Consider the following 18,024-nt stretch of genomic DNA (forward strand, 5'->3'; position numbering starts at 1 on the left):
AAACAGAACCAAGATCTGAGCCTGGATGAAGTATTACGGTGTGTGGCCACAACAATCTCATTAAAACCCACTTCCAATTATTTTAGCATGGATGAATAAAGAACCACATGCTGTAAACGTAACTCCATCCAGGAACAGTGGTCAGCTAGTAGTGGTCAACTCCATGTCCAGGTGGAGATTGGTGATGAGTGGTGCCCCTCCGGGGTCCATACTGGGACCAGTACTGTTCAGTATCTTCATCGATGACACACTGGGATCGAGTGCACCCTCACCAGTTTGCAGAGCACACCAAGCTGAGTGGTGCGGTTGACAAACCTGAGGGATGGGACGCCATCCAGAGGGATCTGGACAAGCTCCAGAAGTGGGTCCATGTGACCCTTACGAGGCCGAACAAGGCCAAGTGCAGGGTCCTGCCCCTGGGTCAGGGCAACCGCCGGTATCAATACAGGCTGGGGACTGAGAGATTGAGAGCAGCCCTGCTGGGAAGGACTGGGGGTACTGGCAGATGAGAAGCTGGACACGAGCCAACGTGTGCTCACACCCCAGCAAGCCAACCCTACGTACCCTGGGCTGCATCCAAAGCAGCGTGGCCAGCAGGTCAAGGGAAGGGATTCTGCCCTTTCTGCTCTGCTCTCGTGAGACCCCACCTGCAGCCCTGCGTCCAGCTCTGGGACCACCAACATAAGGAGGACATGGACCTGTTGGAGCAAGTCCAGAGGAGAGCCAGAGGGCTGGAGCACCTCTCCTGTGAAGAAAGGCTGAAAGAGTTGGGGTTCTCCAGCCTGGAGAGGAGAACGCTCCAGGGAGACCTTATTGCAGCCTTTCAGTAGTCAAAGGAGGCTTACAAGAAAGATGGGGACAGACTTTTTAGCAGGGCCTGTTGCAATAGGCCAAGGGGTAATGGTTTTGAACTAAAAAAGGGTAGATTTAGACTAGATATAAGGATAAAATGTTTTACAATTAGGGTGGTGAAACACTGGAAGAGGTTGCCCAGAGAGGTGGTAGATGCCCCATCCCTGGAAACATTGAGGGTTAGGCTGGACAGGGCTCTGAGCAACCTGATCTAGTGGAAGGTGTCCCTGGTGCATTGCAGGGGGGTTGGACTAGATCAGCTTTAAAGGCCCCTTCCAACCCAAACCAGTCTGTGATTCTGTGAGCACAGAGGTATGTCAAGAGTGCCCTCCAAACCATGAAACTAATGAAGGGAGAGGACAGAGGGGGGAAAAAAAAAAAACAGAGAACAAAGAGAACAGAGTTACTGAACGGGTTTGTTCTAAGCTGCCTTGCTTTTCACCCTCCCCTGAAACCTTCCTGTCTTGTGCAGCGTAATAAACACTGATTAAAGTAGGTTTAAAATTAAGGGCTAAGGTGCCATCTCAGAAGGCAGCTGTCCCCTCCACGAACAGAGAGCTGCTTAGGCTGTTGCACACATAGCCGCAAGGTACGTGTGTCTCAGGAAAAACGAGTCATCGGGGGCCAACACACTCCGGCGGGCATTCTCACCCTTGCTTTCAGGTCCTGTAAAACTGCCCCCTCAGTCTAGACAGCCATTCCAGCTGGGCCACGTCTTCAGCGCGTCGTGCCCTGCGTGCACTTCTCCCAAACTGAGCATCTCACGAGGCAGCTGGTCGTGTACTGAAGCTGACGTCAGTCCTGTATTTTCTGTGCTTTTTTCTCCACCTCCAGAGCGTCTGGTTCTGCTCAGAGTCCAGGAGGAAGGGCAGGGGAATCCGGGTAGTTTATGTATGCAGTGTTGCTTGTTTTCAGTACGCTAAAACTCTTGGAAGTCAGCAGAGGTCCTGGCTACTGCATGTCTGGCTGGTTGTATGCTGCGGAGAGGAACCTTGCAGGCTGTGCACGAAGAAATCTCCTGCAACAGAGACACAACCAGCATGTGTATTACCCTTCTGCCTCGCTGCAGTTAGCTGCCACCCCTTGGAACTACCCCAAAACCCACCTCAGCTTGCAGATCTGCGAGTGCTGCTGCTAGGCAACTGGGTGTTGGTGGAAAGCAGTTGTGACAGCGCTGAAGAGCTATGGCCCCTCTGCAAAGCCGCTATATATAGCACAGATAATATGCAGTGCAGGCTTTCCTCTGCTGTCCTGCCAACGGGCCGCAAAGGCAAGCCACTGCAGCAGGCAGGGCTCCATCCAGCTAGCCCAAGGGAATGTGCTATAAGGGAGCTCATTACTGTTAAAAATTTACTGCTGCTGAGCAAGTCTCCCCCTTTCCTTTGCTGCTCTTGCTTCTCTGTATTTGAAAGGAAAAGAGAACAAGCAGCAACCGCCTCTCCCTTCCAAGCCCGGTTCTACGCTCCACTTAAAGGGAGTTGTCCATTTATTTTTTCCCCCCACAATAATGAAGCACGGCGACAGAGTCTGGATGCAGATACAGCCCATCCTCCACTCGAGCAAACCAACCGCAGAGTGCACTCTGGAAACAGAGCGGACTAAATGCACCAGGGTGCTGGGGTAATTAAGGGTGAGAAGCCAGGGCGTGAACAAACGAGCAGGAGGTCAGCCATCAGCGTGCGCCGCCTCGCCTCCTTCCCACTGAAGAAGACACTCCACGCTCACCCTAAGTAAACAAACACCTCACGTGGCGTTTAATCCACGCTCTCCCTCACTTGTCACCGACTTTGGGTGGCTTTGATGGGGATATAAATTAAACTCTTTCCCTCAGTGAAAGCTTCTGCCTGACTTAAAAATGCTTTCGCTGTTATTACTTTAGCTTTCCTCGGGTGTTTGCAAGTGGATGAATTCACATCCTTCACCCTCATGCTTTAGCTATGTTAGTACAGTTGATAAGGCAACCTTCTTGTTTAGACAAGGGTTTGGTTTTTTAACCGTGTAACTTCTGCCTAAACTCTCACTCCCCAGAGATACCTTTTCCCCGCAACCTCTCACCAGGTATTTTCCCTTTAGCAGCTTGTCTTACAGATAAAAAAGAGAGATTGACTAATGGTCTTGAGAAGTTTTGCAGTAAGGGAAGGTCAGAGATGTGAAAAATGGAAAATAAAAAGCACATTTACAAGAGCTTTTGTCTTTTTCCTGCCATTGTCTAGTATTTTCCTTTTTTACTGTTGCTTCCCATTACTGTCCAAAAATGTAGAGGTCTTACCTGGTGTTGGTGTCCGTTCAGCCATGCACAGTCAGATTTCCACATTGGGATCTGTGAATCCTTTCTTCCCCTCATTCACCAGCACAGGCTTTTCTGTCCTCGTATGCCAGACTAAAATCTGAAGAAGCCAACAGCAGTCATTAGCCGCACCTCTTCACTGCACTAACAAATATTCTTGCACATTAAATCAATAGTGCAATTTAACCATCTACCCTGGAGCCTAATGGGGCATTCACAGCTGAAAGGAGGTTTGCATAAAACTTCGTTTAGGCAGGCCTACCGCTATCCGAAATGCACAGCGCACAGAAATTACCCATTTTACAGTGTACTGTCTTGGGACATTAACCTGCTCCTTCCATGTAGTTATCAACCATCTTCCTCAAAAGGCTCATCAACCTTTTCAATGAGGTAAGGCAGTTCCTTTATAACCACAGAATGACATGCATGTTTCCCCATAGACCGAGTTCCTGACTCTGGTTCTTGGTTATTATGTGACTCCATCCTTGGCCAGTGTGGAGCTACTCGCGAGGCTCAGAGTGGAAATGCAAATTCTTGCCACTTTGGGTCACATGTGCCTCTTGCGTTGGAGGGCAGAGGCAGTTATAGCGAGTGCCGCCAGCTGCTCCAGGTGTCACCATTGCCTTTGGTTGTGTGAAATATTAAAAAGGATTTTTCAGTGCTGAAAATCCATTATCGGAGGGAAGACATCAGTCTGCTCCCTAACCTCACAGTCACTTCTTTTTCACTTTTAAATTCTTTCAAGACCCTAAAAAGAGATGAGAGTGACACTGATGGGAGAAGTCCTTACCGCTGCCACAGTTCTCTGTTGCAGCCTCTGCTGCCTCAGAGCTGCAAGATGCAGGAGCTGGTTACGGAACGCTCCCTTCCTCCCACACACACTCTGGGCTGTACACGGCCCCTTCATAACCCAGCAAGCGTTAGTCCACCATGTCACCTCACCCCCCCGCCCCACGTAGGTCCTTTGAAATGCTGGCCCCACGCTGCCACCCACTATTCTGTACCAAATACAATATGCTGCATCACTTCAAAGCCCCTCTCCAACTTGCTTAAAACAGAACTGAAGCTTCTACTAAAAGCCTCCCTCAGTCTTAGCAGCAGAGTTTAATATAGATGAACACATCTGTGGAGAAGAAATGGGAAAAATATAAATTGAAGAGGTGGCCTGACGTTTTTGGAGGGGCGGGGGGGTAGGATTGTAGGTAAACAGTTTCTACTAGCTGTGCTATACTGCTGGCACAGACAGCTCTGGAAGCTGTTTAAAATACTCTCCCCTCACTAGACTCAATTATACTTACTGCTTTGCTCCTGGAAGCTGAATTGCTGGGAGCAGCTTCATTCCTCCAGAGCTACAGTTTCCTGCTTCCCTTCACCTGCTCGCAGGGATATTTCCTACCTTGCGGGGGTTTCCCTCTGGTTGCTATGACAATACTCCGCACATTTAATCCAAGTATCTGCAGACCATTTCATACCCAGTCCCTGCTTTTCTGAAAAACGAGGGCACGTTCTGTTTCTAAAGGACGAACAAAGCACTTTTCAAACCCTTCTGGTTAAACAAGAGCACCCACACCTTCCCAAGAAGCTGTTTGACCAAATTTGTCTCTGATGTGAGCAGTCACCTCCCGTGCAGGGCTTAAATCTTGCCTGTTAGTACTAAGGCAGGAGAGACCAACTGCTGTCTGGAGTGGGTCCAAAAACCCATTTAATCACTCCCCCACAACCACTTCAGAGCCCGCTCATCAAAGTTCGCCTTTTATTACAGCCCTGCTCACCCACTGCAGCAACGCTGCTGCAATTACGGCGCTACTTTCCTATGAAAAGGCAAAACCAAACAGGTCTGTACAAGTGGCTCTCGGGGCTACACCAGCATCAGTTATGGGCTTCTCATCCAATAAACAGAATGTGCAAACCTTAATGCAGTCCAGGTGCTAGAAAACCCTTGTAGCCAATTCTCCTTTCCAGCAGGAGCAGGTAAGAGCTCTTTCTACTTCTGACACATAAACACTCAACCCTGCTGAAGGCCAAGGGCTGCACTCTGCCAGGAGCAGGACTCCCACTTCAGCAACTCTAACCACATACTCCATAAACAGAAGACCACAACTACACATTATTAGCTTTTCTTTAAACTGGATCCCACTTCTGCACTGTTAAAGCCAAGTGCAGTAAAAGACAGCTATACTAAATTAACTAAAACGGACCAGTTTTCAGAGTTCACAGCTTGATAGAGCAGCTTCTACCATTTTTCATGCTGTGTTCTTGAACTTGGGAGGGAAATCACTGATTAGTACAAACCCACCTGCTTTTCCTCTCAGCCAATTGCTTGATTTTGTCCACAAGCCGTGTGTTTGGTTTATGCCCCAAGCTTCGGTTTGCGCAAAACTTACAGCTCGCAAGGGAGTAAACAGTGAGGAGGACCAAGTATCTGCCCTTCCCTGAACAGTGGTTTCACATAGGTCACCTGAGGGAGTCCCCTTTAAAAATCTCTTCTGCTGCAGAACATTTCCAATCCTTTCCAGTCCTGCCGTTCAAAATCACAGGACTCAAAAGAGAGCTAAGAGATTATAAGAGTTCATCTCCATAGCAGACTTCTTCACTGTCTTCTAACAGGAAATTAAAAACCCAACAGGCAGGTTGGAGGCGACCACAGGGTTTTAAGGACACCGACCCTCGATGGAGGGTTTCAATAATTCTTATTTGAAATGGAGACTACACAACATGAAGAAAAAGAGACACTGAGCTGAAATGACAGATTTGCTTCCTCCCAACTACTGCTAAACCAAATTTCTGCAGGCTCTCTTAGGCACCGTGGAGGCCCTCTTCTCCCAAAAGCACATCCATTGGCATGACAAATAAAGATTGCTTCTCCCTATAACTCCTGCTTTCCTCATGCCACTGCTATTAAATGAGCCAGAGCTCTGACAGTAATCTTCAACTGTGTAATTACACCAACTTGAAGATTTGTGCTTTGTGATGGGTATTACAGGCAAAACAGACAAGACCACAAGAGAAGAAAAGGTCACAGCGGTCTAATTTGAGCTATTGCAGCTGCAGCACAGATCCGGAGGTCCACTGTGGAGCAGTGCAGGAAGACAGCGCTGCAAAACCCACGCCGCTCCGATGTAAATTACAGCTTGCAGCTTTGGTACAGGGAATGGCATCGGCACAGCAGTTCTGGTGACTAATCAAGTCAAGGCGAGGCCAAAAGAAGCCTCCCAGCTCTGCATGTCGGTTGTGAAAACCAACAGTTCGAGCACTGGTGTCTTCACTGGTGCACGTGTGAAGCTTAACCGACAGAGTGCTGTCACACAGCAGCCAGGGTACCGAAAGTTCACTGCCAACCACTGCTCACAAACCCACCCAAGAAGAAGAACCCAGTCTCGGGAATTTAACCCAATCTAACCCAAAAGGGGACAGATCTCCTCCGTCTGTACCCCGCTGCTCAGCCCCTCAAAGGCACAAAGAGCTCACAAAGCTGATGCCCCTGCCTGCCATACGTAGCGCCCCAGGATAAAATCAGGAGGAAGCAAAGTCCTCCTTTTCAAGCCTTCTTGCCTTCGGCTGACGTTTCCTCTCCCTTCTGCCCATTCTGAGCCAGTCTGAGCTGGTTTAGATCTGTGACACACCGCGAAGCAGCCAGTTCGGGTTGCCTTTCGCTGTGCAGTTTCCTGGCTGCTGCTGGGCCGAAAGGCTTGGCCTCCTCCATCTGCACGAGGATTTATTCCCCTCCCAGAGCCAGCTCCAAGATCCACAGTAGCCACCGTGCTGGTATGTGGCTCAGGTGCTGCTGGGAGAGCTCTCTTTTCCCCCTGTCCTCTTGCCTGTGTCTGACAGCAATATATATTTTAAAGATACCGACCGTGGCATCTAACAGTGCCCACGAGCACCTCGCCTCTAAGGCTCAGAGGCAGCCAGTTCCCTTCCATAACACCCACCCAAACACCAAGCTCTAGCTCGCAGATTTAATCTCAGACTTGACTCAGCCAAGAGATAAGGAGAGAGGAGGAATGACTACTTCTAGCCACCACTTCAATGCCAGTGAATTGCTACCAGGACCGCTCGAGCGCACAAAAGCCTGCCTCACCCAAAGAAATGTACCTATGCCCGTCTCCCTGGAGAAACAAGCGGCTCCAGGAGCAGCTGGAACGAGACATCTGATTTGCAAGGACCTTGTATTTTGCGGTCTGTCCTCTTGTACCAGTTTAAGCTGAAGCTTTTTCCATAGCTGGGGCCACTCAAAGTCTCTCTCCTTGAAGGGCTCCCTGGCTGAGCGTACTGCGGCTTGTTTCCTCAGGTGTTAACAGAAAATGAGGAGCAGAACATGTCCCAGTTACATCGACGTCGTGGGAATACAGAATTTCAGACCTCTAATCTGTGTCAATGGACTGAAGAGAGTGTAGTCTGTGCTGCGGGGGGCAGGCTGGGGGGGAGCGCAGGAGCAGCATTACACAGAAATACATAGCCTGCTTCCAAAGCCTTGTTTCTTTACAACTCCAGTATAAACTAACCCTTCCCTCCTGATAAGGAGGGATAACTCTCTCCTCTCTCCTTGGCAATTAATATTGACTTCCTTAATTTTCTCCTTCATTTGGGCAGTTCCCAAATCAAAGAAAATAAGCAGGATATATGTCTTTGGCCAAAGCTTAAGCTTTTTTTTTCAGGAGCGTGCATTTGTGGGCTGAATTCTGATAAATACTACAAATACCAGCATTGCACACAGGGCAGGCAGCATTTATGGAGCTCAGATGTCTGTGCTTACCTTACATACTTCTCTGATCCCTCCTTAACGACTCTATCTGAGCATATCACAATTTTTAATGTAAATCTCACTGCAAAGGAGGAGTATGGTTATGTTTAACAGAAGCAAACTCCACCAGCTGCCGGAAGCGCACTAGCACAATGAGAAAAAAGTCTGTGCTTTGATCTCTGAGCAGGAGGACCCCAGACCACAGGCCAGATTTGTCCTTCTCTACTGCTTGTCTGGACTCTCCTCCTCATAAAATGGGTAAGCACAGCAGCAATTGGGAAATGGAGGCTGCTGGCATCAGCTAAAAGCAGAAATGCAAAGCTCAACCTGCAAAGCTGCAGCCAGAGTTTGCCAGGAGCAGACAGCATTCAGTTCACAACAAGGACCCTTGTAAGATCTCCACAGCCTAGCCAAAAAAAGAAACACAGTCTGCTTCAAATCCTGGCCAGCAGTTCCTGCTTCCTCTCCATCTCTGACCTGCAGCTCTTGTGTGACAGCGCTGGCAGAGCAGCCTGTCTGACAGCACCATTTTTTTTCCTCCTGCCTGGAAACAACTTTTTTCTTCTGCTCCTTCTTCCATGTGTTCCTCCACAACTGTCATTTCCTACCCCCAGACTTCTAACGCAGTTCTCTCCAATAGTTATTTACAGCAGGCACAATATACTGAAGGTTGCGTAAGTGGCCGCGGAGTAAACACCCCTGATCTTCTGACCACCAGCCTTGAAGTGACCCGTGCAACTCCCTCCGCCTGTTGCAAACACATTTGTTTCCAGCTGGTGCTTTCTTCTTAGCTAGCAGGGCATGCAGTGCCCAAGAACAGACATCTAATTTTAATCCAATCTCTTTTCCCACCCTTGGGAGACCATCTGTGTTATTTATCCCAGTGCTGGACAGCCATAACCACAGACATGTAGATTTTATAAAACAAGGCACAGCAGGTATCAGATAATAAACGGAGTCGCTCCTCCCTCTCAGCTCCTCTTCCTTATTCCCGGACTCCTTGCCTGAGCACTGCCGAACATTGAGATCCTTGGTTTTTTACGTGGCTGGGGGCTGTGGAGCGGTGCAGATAGAAAGCAGAGAAAAAGGGTATTATTCAAAATCTTTTCCTATCCCAAAAAAGGGATGGAGACCTGATCAAACACTGGGCTTTTTTTGCCAATAACAGCTTATTTGCAAAAAAAGAATGGTCCTCCCGGGATAATTAAGCAATAAAATCTCCCTAAATCAGGCTGCCTGGTGCCATGAGAGTGCTATACAGGGGTCTGTGATCTCAGAGGGACCCTCTCCACACCTACAGTGCCCAGCAGACCCATTCACAAAGCTTTCAAAAGCACTTGACAGCACCTCTCTTGCTGTTGTCTTATGATTGATGCCTGTCACACTAGCCAACATTGTTTCTCGCACTTCCCTGTCATTCCAGATAGATATCCGTCTGTTGTCTCTTATTTTAGACTGGGAAGTCTTTCGGGCAAGAACCATCATTGTGTTCTGAGTTGCTACGTTATTTAGTACATAGGGCTCCTGCTTCATGACTTGGTGGCTCCTAAGCAATGTGTACAGTTAAATAATTAGCAGTCACTTTGACAGCAGTAACATCCCCCCCAAATGACAATTCCTGGAAGCCTCCTAGAGCTCAGAGCAATATCCCAGGCATTAAAACGTTTCCACATTACCTCTGGCACAGAAAGATCCAGGTTATTGTGGACAACTACAGTGATATTGCGTAGATGCCAAGAGGGAGAAGGCAACTTCGCACTAAGGCAGTGGTTGTGTGAGCAGTCTTTCCCTGCAGCCAAAACCCACTTTTTGTGGCTGGTACTCCAGGGTCACAGTTCAGATGGGTTCCAGAGGGCCATATCTTATGTGATGCTAGCTTCTCCCAGGAGTACCAGTAATCAAAAGCTGCAGGAATTCGCATAAAGCAACCAACGTACATTTCACCTATGGTGTTCCCTGCTCCAGAGGCTTAGCAAGGCCATAGGTAAGTCCATCTTGAAAATGATAAGGATATATACTAGAGGTAGTTACAGGGCAGAGAAGACTCCATATTTCAGGGCCTATGGCAACTGCTAGCAGCCCAAAACTGAGAAAGACAACTGCCCTCCACACATTTTAATACCTAACGACCCATTCTCAGCCCCCTTGCAATGGGGGTCTGCCCTCATCAGACGCAGAGGACAAGTGACTGAATGGTAGGGCTGAACGGGCCTTCTGCTACCTCTGGATCCGTACAACCGATGTATGAAGAAGAGACTGTACCTTAGTGCAATTGGCAGCTTTCGGCTCAAGGTCATTCAAGGTCACTAGTTCCCGGAGCAGGCTGCTCTCCTGGTAGCCTCCCTTCACTCCTCGCAGTTTGAAGTAAGCCTGAGATCGCTGGAGAATCAGTCTGAGGTTCACAGCAAACCCTGCCATGTCTATAGCAAAGGGGCGGTGGGGGTCGAACACAGTTTTCCAGCCATAGACCTTCCCTGCAGCGTTCACTTTGGGGGACTCGTAGCGCAAGCCACCGACGAAGGCTACTGGCCACACTGACACCTTCCTGGTGCTGCGCATCTGGAGGCAAGGAAAGAGAAGGGTACGGTGGGTGCACACAGCAGGGTCGGCCGCACGCGGCTTCCAACACACAAACCAGCACCACCAGTTCCAACACACAAACCAGCACCAGCAGTTCCAAGACACAAACCAGCACCACCAGTTCCAAGACACAGCACCATCGGTTCCAAAACACAAACCAGCACCACAAGTTCCAACACACAAACCAGCACCACCAGTTCCAACACACAAACCAGCACCACCAGTTCCAACACACAAACCAGCACCATGAGTTCCAACACACAAACCAGCACCACCAGTTCCAACACACAAACCAGCACCACCAGTTCCAAAACACAAACCAGCACCATCAGTTCCAACACACAAACCAGCACCACCAGTTCCAAGACACAAACCAGCACCACAAGTTCCAACACACAAACCAGCACCACGAGTTCCAGCACACAAACCAGCACCACGAATTCCAACACACAAACCAGCACCATGAGTTCCAACACACAAACCAGCACCACCAGTTCCAACACACAAACCAGCACCACGAGTTCCAACACACAAACCAGCACCACCAGTTCCAAGACACAAACCAGCACCACGAATTCCAACACACAAACCAGCACCACCAGTTCCAACACACAAACCATCACCATGAGTTCCAACACACAAACCAACACCACCAGTTCCAACACACAAACCAGCACCACGAATTCCAAGACACAAACCAGCACCACCAGTTCCAAGACACAAACCAGCACCCCAGCAGAATGACTTCGCCCTGCTCACTGGATGTCCTGCAGGACACGGGTGGCCCTGGGTTTCAGCACAAGCCCTGGAGAAAAGGGCCTGGGTCACATTCCCAGGCACCCTCTGTGGCTCAGACCAAGCCGCAGAGCTCGTTACTCACCTGCACGAGGATGCACACCCTGGAGCCTGAGCAGCAAAGTGCTTTGGAAAGTGGCAACTAACAATAGCAATAGTCATGGGTAGCCACGGGGCCAAGCATGAGTGCAGCGCTAAAAACAAAGCTGCCGGTTATAAACTTAACTGAGATTTAAGAGGGGGGTTTTGTTCCAAGGTCTTTAGAGCTGTGGGGCATCAGTCTTGGGCATGGACAGTGGGGGAAACAAGGACACAGAGGAGCACTTTGCCCGAGGCCACCTGGAAACGCAGGAGTGGCCTATCTGGGAAGAAAGGTGTGTTCTCTGAAAGTGAAGTAGTTTGAGCTGCAGTTTCAGCCTGTGAGCTGCAGTAAGGCTAAAAGCATCTTTCGAGCGAGGCACTGCAGCCGTAGCCCATAACCTCAGGGACAGCTGGGAAGCACAGCCCCTTCAGAAACTCCCAGCACGCAGGACGGTGCTTCGTAGCTGCTCCTGCTACCCAGTGGAAGGACGCTGGATGCCTCTGCTCCCCGTAGAGCCAACAGAAATAGACAGGAGCCATCAGGGGACACTTCAGATACCGGCACTTGCCAATGCAGATGCTCTGAATGCCAGTCTGCCTGCTCGCCCCCGCCAGCACCCTGCCCTGCTCTGCTGGCAGGCTCAGCCTCACGTTCTGCTCTCAGCCCAGTCTCTTAGATCAGGGATCTCCCAGAGCTAATCTCATCACTGTTAATTACTGCAAACGAGACCAGAAGAGCTCTGGCACTTGCCCTTCTGCATTATACACATGCTAACGGCAGCCCTGTCCACAGGGAACAATAGTGCGTGTCTTCTGCATTTCACAGCACATTTCATTGGCTCCATGTGACCTTAACTGCAGCTACACATCAAGGAGGAGAAGCCTCTACCAGCAAAGCACACCAGGTGAAGGAAGGAACCCTTTCTGCTCTATTAATGTGCAGTGCCTGTCTCAAGATGCTGCCAGAACCAGCCTCAAAGGGGACTGTGGAAGACAGACATTCGGTCTGAATTTCCTTTCACCTTTAAAAACATGTATATTCCTGTGGCTGTCCAAGCTGAAGGGGAACCATCAGGGAGGGGAAGGGGGCCAGATATGGAGCAAATAAATAGGAGATCCTTGGTATAAAACCTGGCAACTGGTAGGGAAGGAAGCAACCCTCCTTTTCTTGTTCCTTGCTGCAAAAGCTTGGCCTCAGGAGAGCAAGGGAACAAGGAATTTCTGAGCTGGAAGCCAGCTGAGGTACAGCGTACCTGGCACTGTAACACCATTGCAAACCTGCAGGCAGGGAAAGGCTCAGGAGTTCATTCAGAGCCCCTGTAGGAGCGGAACAAACAAGATGGGAAAATCACATGGGAACCTTCCCCTGCTCAAGCCCGACAGGGTTGTCAGGACATGCTGAAATTCAGCCTGCCATCACAGTTCCTGGAGCTGCAAACTTCCAGGCTGAGGTCTCGGCCCCATCGCCTACTTCAAACAGCCTCAGAGACCCTCCATCCCCTGATGCTGCGAGCAAAGTAGCTTCCGAGGGGAGTGCTGCCCTCTCCAAGGCGGTGCGTGAAGGGCTCCACTTTTCTGGGAGGAGAAGCAAACGCTGATAAATGCACGCTCCTCCTGTGTGCAGCAAGCCAGAGCCAATTGCCCAGAGCATCTCTGAACAAGATGTCCTGCAAGCGCTGTGAGTGTGCTGGCACCATTCAGGCGTAACTCTGAAAGGGCGCTGCTACCTCAGCTGGGGATCTGTGCAGAGCAGCCACCAGGCTCTTGACAGCTGCAGAGTTTAACCAGTGGACACCCTGGGATGACAGCAAACAAATGCAAACAGCAAGCAAGTCCCCCCAGGGACTCCTCAAACAGAACAAACGTGAATTAGCAGCCAGCCAAGTGTAATACATAGGGGTGGTGGAGAAGAAAGGTAGATAACATCAGACCAGGAACCAGGTGGCAATCTCCAGAGTGGAGCGTGGAAGGAGGACGGCCAAGGTTTCTTTTGCTAGGCACTGTGCTTCCACACATGCATGTCAGACAGCAGGCGACGTTCCAACCCTAACAAGGCTCCCCACAGGGGATGGCAGCTCCTCATTTACTTTCCTTTTACAGTGAAAACTATCTGCCTCCTGCTCACATGCCACAGGATAAACTGGGGGTCCCATTACTTGGCAAAGGATGCCCTTGGGAAACATGCACTTCGCAGCGTGGTAACCGACCCCCAGAGAAAACTTCAGGGCAGCTGTGGTGGGATCACTATAAAGACAAGACTGATCCCGAGCTCAGGAGAGGATGTGCAACAGCATCTCGCCAGCTCAGTACACGGCACCTTTTACACCCCACGTGCTAATCTGTTGTGTTCAGCCGGCAGGGCCCTCCCCAGCAGCATCTTACCTCCTCAAAGAGCTCCAGGCTGTAGGTGTTATCGTCATCAGCAAAGTAAACAATCCCAGGCTGGCTGTTATTTTTGTTAAAGGTCTCTCTCAACCATCTCAGAGCAAGGTTCCTCTGCATGGTCCCCCGGGGAATGCGGGGATCCCTCATGTCTCCCCGCAGCTTGTAGTTGCGGGGTGTCTCCACGTTGAGGTGGGTGTAGTTCAGCCCCGTGTCCCGCAGCAGCCGGGTGATGAGAGGTGTGCGCCGCTGGGAGTCCTCCACCAGGATCCAGTGCAGGTTTGGCACGTGCAGGAGGGTGTTGGCCAGGCGCGTCAGCTCTGCCTTCTGCACAGGCCGGCTGTAGGTGGGTGTAATGACGTGGATGGTGGGAAGGGTGTCTGACCACGGGGGTGGGCGGGTATAAACATATTCTGTCCTCACCACCTCCACAATGTCCCGGTCCGACAAGCAGTATTCCTTGGAGTCCAAGCCTGCAGTGAGATCACGCTGGGAGTCACCACCATCATCTGAGCAAGGGTACGAGAGAGAAGAAAAAGCCGCATGGACTCAGTCCTCCAACACCCCCCGAGTGAGCCAGCAGGCTGCTTGCTAATAGTAGATCACCCTCATGGTTTCAGAGGAAAGGAAACAAGCTCAGATGGAGGCTTTAATAAATCAGTACACAAATAAATAAAGGAATCAGGGACAAACACACATGAGAAAAGAAGTTCCTGCTGTTAGAAAACCAGCATCAAACAAGGCTTGAGAGCCCAGGACAATGCTGCAGCTGAGTGCTCGGAATAAGCAACTTCAAAAAGCACCCAGAAGAGACAGGCTTGTAGAGCAATTAGATCTAGATGAAGAAAACAGCAACGAGGACTGACAATCTGTCATTCCTGTAGAGCTCCAGAGCTCTGGGCACCATGCTCAGTAGGACAGGACTCATGGCTCTGCACTCAAGCACTGGATTGCCTGGATTGGGAGGCAGGGAACTAACTGGTGGAAAAAAACCAAGTCAGTGAGGATTCCCCAGGAGCAGCATCTGGCCAGAATACCGCAGTACCCCATGCTCTCCTGACAGGCCTGGGATGGGGCACAGAGAAGTGGGGAAAGACACTCTCCGAATCCAGAAATGGAGAGTAGAAATTAAAGCCTGTAATTGTAGGCTTTTTCCTGCAGAGGCTTTCACCTGCCTCTGACTAACCTCTCCTCAAAAAGATCCTACCAATCTCTGAAGATAACAGCCCATTCAGTAGTGTGCATGTGAACAATGAACATCACATATATAAAATACACCGATCCAAACATATAAAATCCTTGCAAATAGAGACTTGTTCACAATCAGCTCAAGGAAAAAAAAACCCAAACGTTCATGCACCTGTCGCTGTCATTTTTTTTTCCAGGGTGCGACTTTCACACTTCCGTACCGCTGTGGACCAGCAGGAATACCATGGTCTACAGTTAGGAACTGGCAGAGATGAAGGGGCACCTCCATTCAGCTGTTCTCTAGCGGGCATGTAATACTTTGAGCCATAGATTTTTGCAAAACCAGCTACTACCGGGAACTTCAGATGAGAAAGAACAGGAACAGACAGACATTATATCTGACCCAGCAGGGTACTACCTATAGTTTTTTCATAGCATGTTACTCTTCCAGCAGCACAGACTTTGATACCAGCCTTTCACCGAATGAAGGCCTTGTACGCCATAGCGTTGGTGGAGGGAGGGTCTGGATTTGGTGGGGTGGACGGGGACAAGGTGTCCTGCACACGTTTGTGTCGGGCCCTATGTAAGGCAAAGCACATCAGCATCGCGTAGCAGAGCTCTCTGAAAGCAGAGAACGCTGGAATCAATTCCAAAATAAAACTGCAGAATGCATTGGACACAGACACAAATGTCATTAGCCAGGATGGTGCTTGAGACAGTTTGCAAACCCCTGCAGGTCAAACCCTCAGCTGTAAATCCTGGCATGTGTAAGGACTGCCATTCTGCGCTCGCTAGCGTATAGATGCACGTCTCCTTTTTAGCACCTGCTAGCCAAGGATCTCACAAACTTGTTCCAAAAGAACAAAACAATTTCTCCCAAGAGCTTTCAGGTTGGTCTCTATCACCACTCATTTTCCACTAGGGGCTCAGAGAAGCAGTGGCAGAGGATGTGTCTTACCAGCATCGTTGATAAGTTCACAACTGAGTCAGAGCAGAGCACTCTCTGTGCTATAACCTCAGTGTCCGTGGCCATTCACAAAAAACAGCTCCTAGTTTTCAGGGCATTGAATTAAACTGGTTTATAGACGGTGTATTCTTAGTAGTCTTTCAAGTTCTGTTTTAGAGCCCAGTAGATCCCTCATCCTCTGAAACACTGTCTACCTCCCAGAGGGGATCACAGTAATTTTTCCCTTAGGAACTGCCCAAAGCTTCATGGGTGGCTGTCAGTACTCCACGAAGAAATGTAAAGCTGCTCAGGACAGACTCTGAAAATTCAAACCGCACATCAGGCTGTTCAGCCAAAGGATAAGCAACTGTGGAGGATGGATGCAAACATTAAAAGGAAAAGGGGACAGAACCTCCCAGGGAAAGGGAAGTGGGAGAGAAAATGAGCTGGCCTTCTTCCCCACAGAGAAGCCTCCCCAAACCGACCCACCGGCCCTGGCACTCAGCAGAAGGACAGAACCAAGAATGAAGACAGCAGTAGGCAGCCTGGCTTCTTCCAGCCTCCAAGAGCTCTCACACCCTTAGGTGCTGCTGCTATGCAAAGAACACAATAAAAACTAGGACCCTTCTGGCCAGAAAGGATCCCTCAGAACTTCCTGCGTTCATCTGATTTGGGCCAGGGATCTAATGCTTTGTGTTACAGGTAGTGTGGAAGCTGACTCTTACAGCATTGTAACTCCATCAGACAATCAGGTGAGATGCTGGCTCTTGCCTTCTCTTTCAAGTGTAAGAGCACCAGTTTGCTGCTTTGCTGAGGACACTTAAAAAATGTTCTTTGCCTCACGTCTCCCAGAGCAGCTGTCTCAAGTGGCAGGTTTGTTTGCTCTGCTCTCTTTTTTTTTTGCAGCTTTCCTGCTGGACTAACTTGTGTGGAGAATGCTGCAAAGGCTAGCAGGAAGGTACTCCTCTCTTATGCATCATCAGGGAACAAGGAAAAGCATCTTCCTTCAGTGCTCTGGATTTAGGTCATAAAGAACCCTCCAAGTGTGGCCAATATCTCATGGCTTGCAGTTCGATGCCTCTGAAGAACCCCTACGAGCGCTGGGCTGTTCCTACAGCAGAAGTGGGGAATCTTCTGCATGAGCATGGGCTGGGAGCTGAGATGAGCATGGCTGCCATGGAGAAATGAAATGAGAGAGGAGATGAGGACGAGGGAGGGATGCACAGACTTGGCATGGGCTGGTTTGATTTCTCTCACCCTTGTGCACTGCAAGCAGTGGAGCAATGGTGCTCTGGTGCCAGACGGTGATTAGTAGTGTCCAGGGCAGAACTATCAGCACGATAGCCAGGATGTCTCGTCTCTTCGGCATCTCCAAGACTGACTGGACCCACAGCTCCTCATTACCTGACAGTGAAAACCCCAGAGACAGAACAGCAGAGCACATGGAGAACAGAAATAAATGGGCAAGAAGGAACAAGGACAGAGAGAGAGAACGCGAGAGAGAGAGCAACGAAGGCGACACGACTCGTAGGTCTTACCAGTGCTTACAACCCACCCATTGCAGAAGCAGGTTTGGAGGGGCCTCGGCCGCTGAGACCAGGAGCAGGAGGGCACTTCTACAGGACACTGCTGGAGCTGCCAGCAGGAACTTCAGGGACTCATTTGAAGGAAACCTGTAACACAGAGCAAAGGTGAGCAGGCAGAGAAAAGTAGCGGGGAGCTGCTCAAGAGAGTTCACAAATCCTCCTCAGGAAGAGTAAATCAACTGGAACAGGGAACAGCAGCAAAGTGTCCCACCCCCCAGGGACAGATGCCTCCTGGGCGGTCAGAGCCTTGCTTTCCTTTGCGTCCCGCTTGTCAAGCAAGGCCCTCGCTTCAGCCAAGCTGAAGTTGCTCAGTGCCACAACGTCTGAGCCATCCCCCAGCAGAAAAGCACCCTCCACCCACACGCCGGCCAAGCCTCACAACACCACGCGCCAGGCCCGAGCCCCTGGGAGGAAGCAGGGACCATAATGACGACGTTACTGGTCTGACACAGCAGCAAGTGCTCAGACCCAGCCAGACCCTCTCCCTCCGCCAGGCACAGCACTCAGAGTCGCTGCACCTATGCTCCGGGGAACACGGCTCCAGTGAAGCTAGTGACCCTGTGTTTTGCCCACCACTGCAACC

The 18,024-nt window shown here is 50.1% G+C and overlaps 1 protein-coding gene across 3 annotated transcripts in view; it reads right to left on the reverse strand.

Annotated features, from left to right (window-relative positions):
- Positions 1 to 1,059: 1,059 nt before the first annotated feature.
- B3GAT1 (beta-1,3-glucuronyltransferase 1) overlaps positions 1,060 to 18,024 on the reverse strand; it is a 37,593-nt gene continuing 20,628 nt past the window's right edge. Inside the window, exons 2-7 of one of the 3 annotated variants that reach the window (XM_040616310.1) lie at positions 17,411 to 17,528; positions 17,113 to 17,259; positions 13,722 to 14,194; positions 10,146 to 10,442; positions 3,122 to 3,239; positions 1,060 to 1,870 (exon numbers count right to left, since the gene is read on the reverse strand). In XM_040616310.1, coding sequence (XP_040472244.1) covers positions 3,153 to 3,239; positions 10,146 to 10,442; positions 13,722 to 14,194; positions 17,113 to 17,259; positions 17,411 to 17,414 — 1,008 coding nt within the window. In that variant the 5' untranslated portion in view covers positions 17,415 to 17,528 and the 3' untranslated portion in view covers positions 1,060 to 1,870; positions 3,122 to 3,152. Of the gene's footprint in view, positions 1,871 to 3,121; positions 3,240 to 10,145; positions 10,443 to 13,721; positions 14,231 to 17,112; positions 17,260 to 17,393; positions 17,529 to 18,024 lie in introns of all 3 variants that reach the window. The other 2 variants (XM_040616309.1, XM_040616311.1) reach the window with 2 other exon arrangements.

The sequence above is a fragment of the Falco naumanni genome, chromosome 16 (assembly GCF_017639655.2).
Source record: "Falco naumanni isolate bFalNau1 chromosome 16, bFalNau1.pat, whole genome shotgun sequence".
Taxonomy (NCBI): Eukaryota; Metazoa; Chordata; class Aves; order Falconiformes; family Falconidae; genus Falco; species Falco naumanni.